The 9,619-nt window shown below is 39.0% G+C and overlaps 1 protein-coding gene across 1 annotated transcript; it reads left to right on the top strand.

Moving 5' to 3' along the window:
- Positions 1 to 1,594: 1,594 nt before the first annotated feature.
- Positions 1,595 to 5,052, top strand: DAP (death-associated protein; the record flags this gene model as incomplete). Its single annotated transcript, XM_010019402.1, has 2 exons — positions 1,595 to 1,637; positions 4,933 to 5,052. Coding segments are annotated over 2 exons (163 nt in total), but the record flags the coding sequence as incomplete, so codon positions are not given.
- Between the last annotated feature and the right edge of the window lie 4,567 nt (positions 5,053 to 9,619).

Raw genomic sequence — 9,619 nt, 5'->3', positions numbered from 1 at the left:
TTTGTTACTCAGCATCCAGGAAACCTCATGAAGACTGTAACATACGAATTAGCTCAGTACAATTTGGATAAAATGAAAGTGTTTTGCTGTCAATCTTTGATGTTATTAGTTTATACTAATAGAAATTTGGATTGAAGATGTCTAATATAGCTATCAAAATATCCTTTCTTATGATAGGAAATGTTGCTGGTACTCTTTAATGGAGGTATTTCAGAGTAGAATGCCCTTCTTTTTTACCTTTTTCTAATCCTGTCTTTCTGACTTTTTAAAATTCTCTAGAAGGGATGATGCATCTTTTAAAGTAACTAGGGTGTTCACAGCAGTACCATGACTTAAACAGGGCTCAGGCAATATTTACTAGACCATTATATCGAGTTCCAATACTGTGCCGCTTGTTAACTTAACATCGCATAACATCATATTAATAAATCTTTACAGGCTGTGTAGTTGTAAAGTGAATCATAATAATCACTATAATTCCTCGGATAAATAATTTGATTTGTGTTTGCTTTGTGTTGTTCCGACCCAATTAGCTGTAACATCACAGGGCAGGGACCCTTCTCATGGTGCAAGTTGATGAACCACCTCTCCGAGTCCTCAGTTATGGACTTCTCAGAGGGAGGCACAACTTTACCTCCGCACTCTCCTTCCCTTTGCAATGCCTCAGGTTATGTGGTTTTCTTACAGAAGTATTACCTCTATTGCGGAGATTTTCTGGAGCTCCTGGTCTTCATCATTCTGCAGACTCCATGTACATGTATGGGTTTTCTTGCCCAGGAGACCACTGAAGTTGCTAAGTATTTATAATTTAGACACTTTGGTAATGCCCACCCCCAGGGATAGACTGATAGACATGGCTACTCTTTGGCCTTCATGTAGAGTTGACCAGTTCAGTAGATTGGTGGCCCAGGGAGACTGATCGCATGTGCTGCCCAAGCACCGAGTTGAATTCTACCCATAGAGAGTCTGTTCCTACTGGCATGGATGGAGGTCTGCAAATGAAAAAGCAGGGAGGGCTTTGCTTTGTTTTTTAGTGTTTGTTTTGTTGTAGACTTGATTCTCCTGTGTAATAAAGTAGATAAATACCCGCTTGAAAAATCTACGGTACTGGATGTTGGTTTTTTAATGAGACTCAGAATCTTAATCCATTTGATTGACAGATACAAACTTGAATGTTATTTTATTCTCCATCACGACAGTAAGTTTAGTCCAGCTACAGTTTTCGTTGTTACAATACAAATACACTAAGCCTAAAGAACTGCTGGCAGCTTATCGATAAAATTTGAGGATTAAGAAACCAATGCAAACAAACAAAGACTCTCAGCTTTAAGTAAGGAACAGAGTGTTGCTGGACTAGCCTTTTACTGCTGTCAATTAATATGAAGCAATAGCAGCCAAAACTGATAGGTCTGTTCTTGGCTGCATTAAGAACTAGTAAGGCAATAGTCATTTGAAGAGGAAATTTGTCTTGTCTATTTGAAACATTCACTAATTGTCAAAAATGCCACTTTTTTTTATATTGTATATGTGATGTACTTTTCATTTTCACCTTTGAAATAATTTATACAAATAATCCCTCTTATTTTTTTTTCAGCCCACCTAAGCCAACGGTGTTCATCTCTGGTGTCATTGCTAGGGTAAGATTATAATTAAAATTCTTTAAATCAGCGAAAAATTATTGTGGGCTTTTCAGAATTATCACTGATAAGGCCAAAATTAATCTTTTGCATTTCTCTTCCTCTTTTATGAGAAGACGCTTTATGTTTTGTTTGTTTGCAAGTCCCTTTGAGCATTCTTTTTGCTTTTGTGTGAAATTGAAATTATTTATTGAAATTACTTCCATTGTTTTATTTTGAATTTTAGCACTTTATTGGATCTTCTTTTGATACCTAAGCTAGTCATTACTGCATTCATTTCCTTTGAAAGCAGTTGCATGTTAAGTCTGCTGCTATAGCTTGATCTGTGATGAGGAGTGACATTCCTGCCTCTCAGGATATGTGCTTGAAGATACGTGTTTCAGCTGCCATTTGTGCCTAGAGGTACATGGGATTCAAGATGTTATTCCCTGGATTTCCAGGACCTGGAAATACATGAGCTAAATAATTAATATTAACTAGCCATTAATTTCATGATCAGTAATTCATGCCTTGTGTGTTGTGACAGAGTTTTTATTGTGGCTTTATATGATGGCCACCTTTCGCATGATAGCCTTACATCACTGGGGTGTGTAGTGTGGTTCACCGTAAGATGCTGTGGTTGCGTCAGATCATGTAAGTGGAAAGAGCAAGCTGATGCCATTTTCCCTAACCCATAGGGGTAGTAGACAGGCAGTGTTGTATTTCCTGGACTTCCATCTGCACCAAGGTGGATACCTGTTTAGGCATTTACATGCCTAATTCCTTGTAACTAATTATTGCCTTAATGTTTAGTAACTTTGATAACACTTTAACAGTTGTAGGATAGTGATTTTTTTTTTACGAGTGACTTACAAAATACTAGACATAAAAAATACAGGCTCCCACTTTAGTAGGCATGCAAAAGATTCAAAATGGGTAGGAACTATTCTCTTAATTTTATAACTCAGCTTTTCTTTAGATAATCAATTACCTAACAGGGTACTATATTTATCCTTAGTAAGCCGTCAGCTACAAGTTGGTGTATTAACCTATGAAGAGCAAAATTGTTCTATCATTTTCTGAGACTTAATAGCTCTCAAACGTGTATAAAAATTTCTTCTCTAGGTAGTAAACCAAACCTAGAAACGTGCTTTTGAACCCAGAGTAATTTTTCAGTTATGTTTTCAAGTTTCCTGGTGTATAACCAGTTCTCACCAGTGTTAAGTAGAGGTTTATATAGTATCACCTGTCCTGTTTAATGTCTTTATCAGACAGAAGACTCCTCATCAAGTTTGTGGATGGCACCAAATTGAGAGGAACGGTTCATAAGTTTGAGGGCAGGGCTGCTACTCAGAGGAATCTGGACAGGCTGGAAGAATGGCAGGCAGCATCTGGACATGAGCCAGATGCGTGCGAGACAGCAAGAAACCCAACAGCAGCCTTGTCTGTGTTAAGTAGCTGGTAGGGATTATCCCCCTCTGCTTGGCATGCTTTAGACCACTTATGGCATAGTTCATCCAGTTTTGGACACCCAGTGTATGAAAGGTGATGATGAACCAGATCACATTCACTGGAGAGCCACCAAGATGGTCAGGGGCTGGAGCACATGCCCTGGGAGGACAGGCTGAGGGAACAGGCCTCACCTAGCATGAAGAAGAGAGAGGTTCAGGAGCACCTAACAGCAGCCTTTCCACACTCCACATACAAGATGCTGACACAACCACAGCATCTTACAGTAATTATCAAGAAGACGGAGACAGGCTGTTTGGAGTGGTGCATGACAGGCAGACGAGAGACAACAGACACAAACTGAAATGGAAGGGCCTGACCAGGCATAAAAAATGAACTTTTTCACTGTAAGGAAGTTCAGGTGGTAGAACAGGTTGCCTGGAGGAGCTATTTGGTCTTGGTCCCTATAGGTTTTCACAATCAGATTAGATAAAAACCTTGAGTAAGTGGACCTGATTTCCCCACTAACTCTGCTTTGAGCAGGAGGTTGAGCTAGAGACATCCTGAGGTCCCTTCCAATCTCAATTATTCTATGATACTTTGATTCTAAGATAGGCATTTCCTGCTAAAATTTACAGACTAACTCTGTCATCTGCTTGACTGTTACATTACCCACAAATCATAGAAGAGCTACATTCACATCACTGGTTTTGAGACAACAAAATATGAGGGGTCAGAGAGGTATGGAAAAGACAAACAGCAGCATAAGGGAGAAAAAAGGTAGGAAATGTCAAATCTGAAAAGAGGACATCTTTGGAAGCAACTTAGAGTAGAGGAAAAAAAAATGGAAGAAGTTAACCTAATGATCAAGATTTTAAAAAACTATGTCAGAACAGAAAGAAACTATTTGGAGTAGATTGAAATGGTCAGGTGTGAAGCAGGTCATCTCAGATGTCAGCTTTGTACAAAATACCTCTGTGTAAGGTTGTTCCCCCATGAGCCGATGGAATGCAGGGAGATTTTGGCTTATATGTTTGCCCAGTTTCTAAAGAGGCAAGTTGTGGTGCTATTCTCCTCCCTTATCACTGAATGCTCTAGTAGTTGTTTCCTATTGCTTTTTGAAAACCTGATGGGACTACCCCTAGAAATGATAGTTGTAAATAGGTGGTGTAAGGGTTACACCTGCACTGAGCCTGCCCAACAGCAGCATGTGAGAACTAACACCAGCAGACCTGGTTAAAACAGCATGTTAAACTTAAAACTTGTGGAAGGTGTCCTTGCTCATGGCAGCAGGGTTGGAACTAGATGATTGTTAAGGTCCCTACCAACCTAAAGCATTCTATGATTATGGAAAGCCAGCCACCCATAAGATTTGAGTCAGAAGTCTGGTTAGATCCTGCCTTTCTTCCTACAGAACTGGTATTCCTACATAGGTTTCATTGTACACATAGTTTTTCACACTGCCTAACCTTACTTGTAAAATAATTTCCTCTTTTCTGGTTGCTCTGTCAAAACCAAACAGGTTAAGGAGATCTGACCATACAGAAGCAGTGAAAGTGACTTAGCGTGAGGAGCTATTAAGTGTTGAAGATAAGAATGCTGGGTTTTTTCCCCTTGGGTCACTTTAAGATAGATACTGTGCTCTTGGATGGTGTCTGTAATTGGAAGAAGTGAAACTTGAGTGAGAGAAATTTGAAGTTGGGTGAAAGAATAGCAAGACAGGATGTGTACAGGGGGGCAGGCTCCAGAGGAACGTGCAACATTGTTTTCCATCTGCTTTTCACACTCCTAAAACCTTACATGCATTTGAACTGGAAAGTACACTTTTAAGATTTCTTACGTTTTTCCCGGTGTGTTCTTTGAACAGGGTGATAAGGACTTCCCTCCAGCAGCGGCTCAGGTAGCTCATCAGAAACCACATCCTTCTGTGGAAAAGCTTCCTCCCCCACAGCATGTCAAACAGCACATCCACCAGCCTCGCAAGTGAGCTCTCTCTCAATCTCAGCCAAACTGACAAGAGTGAATAAGTTTTCGAGAGAAGATGAAAACCCTTTAGGATTCACACTGTCAAATCAGTTAAATTGACCTCTAAAATAATATGCTGTTTCTTTTACTTTAATTCTCAAGGGTTAATAAGAATGAAGTTCATTTGTTATCCCAGATGGAAAATTCTCTATTAAGTATTTGCTGATTAGGGGTGGTTTTTTTATAAGATTTTTCTTATTGCCAATATAAAACTTTAGTATGAATATTATGATTAATGAGCTTAAAACTTGTACTTTTAGGTGTGGCATCGCAGTAGCAGATAGTTAATGTAGCTTTTATGTTAAGCCGGTAAGGAAGAATAGCCCTTTTGTACTGATATCTTTAGTATCTGGAGGGAGTTTGTGTATGTTAAGACAGAAATAGGTGGTTGTCTTGCTTATGTAGAACCCTTGCAGCCTCCAGTATCCTACAGTGTTGCACCCCAGTGACTATGCCCTGTGATTCCAAGTAGTGAGATGGTGGAAGGGCCCCGAAACATTCGCAAGTGGGCAGAAATACGGCTGAATCTTCTTTACACCTCTTTGCAGTCACAAAGCCCTGCTGAGGTTCTTCCATTTGGAGGTCTGTGGGAATGGAAAGGGGAGAGACATCAGAGTTACAAGAACAGTGCTGCTGTAGGTAACTGATTTGTGATCTCATGGGTCTCACTGGGGGCTGCATTTTTATGAGGTAATGATTTCTTAATTCAAGTAACAAGCTGAAGGAGCTCAGGACCCTCCAGAACAGAACTTAAACTGGTGGAAAATCTGTATTCTTTTTTGACTTACAGTTTGAGATCACTTTTTGAAATCAAGAGATATCATTAGTAAATGTGTTATGTTTTATGACCCAACCTCTGTTGTTCATCATGGCTTTTTAAGAACGATAGTGATAAGAGAGTATAAAAGTTACTTTTCAAATAGACTGATCAGGTTAGTTTTGGCCACATAATGAAATTGTTCAGTTACAGAGTTCAAAATCACTTCTGTCGTTTCCCTTCTGAAGCTCATCTCTGTAAAGGCCAGGAGAATTATGTTTTTAAACATACTATCTACTTTCTTAAAATGTTCTTTTGTTTTTAACTGACTATAAATACAATAGAGCCTTTAGTACCCTCTAGGTTTATGAAACTTCTAGTAATGTAAAAAAGTGTGTAACAGAGATAGAGCTGCAAACATTTGCCTGGCAAATCAATGAAAGTTTGAGGTCACCTGGGCCTTTACCTAGTTTGTTTATGTTTAAAATCAAATAATATAGAAAACCAGTGAGGAGAGTTTTAAAAATATTATTTTTATAAAATTTCTGCAGATTAAATAATTATTCCCTGAGTAGGTGTTTTAAAACAACAACAATCATGGCCCATTTCACAAGTGGAATAACTCACTTCATGTGGGCGAGAGGGACTTGGCATTTTTATCTCTCCATAGCCTTGAAATGGAAATGATGTTTTGCGAAGTATACGCATGGATACATTTATTCTATGCCCAAGGAAGGATGTACAATCTGTATGTGCAATCCTTATTACCAATTTAATTAGGTAACTGTACTTGCCTTAAGGAATGAGCGTTATTTATAAGAATTATTCTGTATTAGAATATGCATCATTTTAAAAATACGCTTTCCGTTTCTGATGATGGTGCATCTGAGGCCTTGTTTGTAGCTGCTCATGAGTGTGTAGGTGATTCACACATGAGTAACTCATTCATAAGGGTAGCATTGTTGACCCTCTTGGAATATCTGCATGAGGTAATTTGCTGGCAGGGATGTTTGCAGATTCAGGACTGAAAGCAGTGGCATCTCGATGGTGCAGCCAGTAGGTGCCAGCATGCTGCACCAGCAATGAAGCAGGTCATCGCAGTTGCTTGGTACTGGTAGCTACCGGCTTGAGAGGGAGCTGGATAGGATTCAGCTTTCCTAGTCCTGTGCCTACATCTGAAGTAGTGTCTAGATGCCAGCTGTAGTCAATGGTGATGTAGTCAAGACAGTCAGTAGAGTTTAGGTATGGTGTCTTGGACCAAATGGAAGTGTCTTTCAAGATGAGCTGGATCATTCTTGACTCTGACTGCAGTGGAAAACTAAACATTACCTCAGTGTAGAAGCACACAATTAGATGTGGCTGGGTACCTCTACTCTGTGTCTACTAATAGCTGGTAGAAACGCTTCTGAAAGCAACACCACATTTCCATTCTAATACTAAAGTTATGAACATGGATGCCTTTGGATTACAAACTGCTGCTCCTGGTTGTTAATACGATATCTACACCATGTATAGAGAATACCTGAATTTTGTCTTTGATTACTTAAAGGGATATGTAAGTTTGTACAATCTAGTATGGCTTTCAAGATAGCTTTAATGGCTTCTAGAGTGCAGGAATTCCTATATGGTTAGAAAATGTCTCTGTATGAAAGCATATTATATATTGTTGGGAGGTATCCATGTTTATATATAGGTGTCCTTACCAAAGCATTACCTTTCCCAAAATAAAGAATCATAACTGGTGATCTGGATTGCCTTCTGATGGTTATTGGTACTTTTGAAATATGTTACGATAACATAGAAGCACAGGAGATGTTCAGATGTTACCTTGAAATGATTGCAAAAGAAATTTTCTGTAATTGTCAGTGTGGCAATAATGCAATAATAAAGCATGAAGTTGTACATTGAGCTCTTTTTTTTCCTGTAAATACAATGTAAAGCAGCAGGGTGCAGTTTTGTGGGGTTTATGAGATTTTATTACAGAATGCTCCTTGGCTAATCAACATTTTATACATAGTGAAATTTATCAGGAAGTTTTATGACACAGTGGATGAGCTGTTTCGGATAGTCCAGTCTCATTTAAAATAAAAACTAGATGCTACCAGCTAGAATGGGAATTGCTGTTTTCCACTGTGAAATTGGAGATCCTTGATCTTTGTGAAGCTATTGAATCTAGGCCTGGTAATAAATCAGTCTGATAAAGGAAATGAAATTTAATATTTTCAATTGCTGTTCAAGTTACAATATTCTTTCAGGAAAAAAAATGTATTGTAATCAAGATGTGGCAAGTTTCTCATAAAACTGCAATTAACATTACATAGTGCATGCCATAAGTGATTCACAAATGAGTTTGGAGAAATAGCCACAGTGCTTCTGGTAGCTTTTTGATACTTCGGGCATCCTGTATTTAGTAAATGTGTCGTGTGTATATAATACAGCAAATGCATGTGATAAAGTGCAGATATGATAGATTCACTGCCCTGGGAATATTGCAGTGTTACATCCTTAGACACTGCACTCACATAATTGTAGAGTCGTTTAGGCTGGAAAAGACCTCTAAGATCATCAAGTCCAACCCAAACCTAATACTGCCAAGTCCATCACTAAATCACATCTCCACATCTTTTAAATACCTCCAGGGGTGGTGACTCCACCACTTCCCTTGGCAGCGTGTTCCAGTGCTTGACAACCGTTTCCATGGAAAAATTTTTTCCTCGTATCCAATCTACACCTCCCCTGGTGCAACTTGAGGCCGTTTCTGCTTGTTCTGTCACTTGTTACCTGGGAGAAGAGACCAGCACCCGCCTCACTACAACCTCCTTTCACGTAGTTGTAGAGAGTGGTAAGGTCCCCCCTGCACCTTCTTTTTGTACAACGCTATTCAAAAAAATACCTTATTTCATTAAAATTAGGGGAAAATACGTGCAGGTGATGTCTGGCATGCTGTTGATTGAGTTGTCCATAATTATTCCAAGTTTCATGGCCATGCTATCAGCAGTATTGCAAATGTTATTAGTAGTTAGAAATTATTTCCTCCTAGTTTCAATACATATGGTTTGCTCTTTTGTCATCGGATGTCTTGAAACGTGAGTCTTGCACTTTATTTGTGGTAATATGATCATCACATGCTCCTGTCTGTTTAACAAATTATTCAGAGCAATCTGTTTCATGCAAAGGTGAAGGGGATGGATTGGACATACATTTTTGTCCCTTTGGGTAACTTTATTCTGAACACTCACCATCTTCAGGGAGGAGGGAGAAGTGGGTTTTTTAAACTACTTCTTATGTACCCTACAGATTTGGGTATATCAAGTTTAAATTAGACTTAAGGCTTCTCCAATGCCTTCAGCTATAGGACTGAGATACATTATAGAATCATAGAACAGTTAGGGTTGGAAAGGACCTTAAAATCATCTAGTTCCAACCCCCCTGCCATGAGCAGGGACACCACACACTATTAATTGCATTTTAGAAAGTGTGGGAATGTCAGTAAGAGTACAATTAATTTTACAGGGGGGAGAGATGTTGCTGATCAGGAGTTGCAATAATGTAAAGAATTCAGAGTCAAATCTCTGTTTTAATTATTTTTTTCCTTTCCCCACACAAACCTCCTTCCTCACAAGGTAAAGACATTTAAATATAACTGGTTCCAGCTAACATTATCCGCTCTGTCAGTAAAAGGGGAATGCAGATCATAGTGGCTGGAGGAGCCACGATGAGAAGAAACTGAGTCAGGTCTACAGCGGTAAATCTTCAGATTTCTTCAAGAAGA

Source organism: Nestor notabilis, unplaced genomic scaffold (assembly GCF_000696875.1).
Source record: "Nestor notabilis isolate BGI_N333 unplaced genomic scaffold, ASM69687v1 scaffold4898, whole genome shotgun sequence".
NCBI lineage: Eukaryota > Metazoa > Chordata > Aves > Psittaciformes > Psittacidae > Nestor > Nestor notabilis.
Note: the sequence above shows the minus strand (reverse complement) of the source record. Positions and strands in the feature narration are given on the sequence as shown.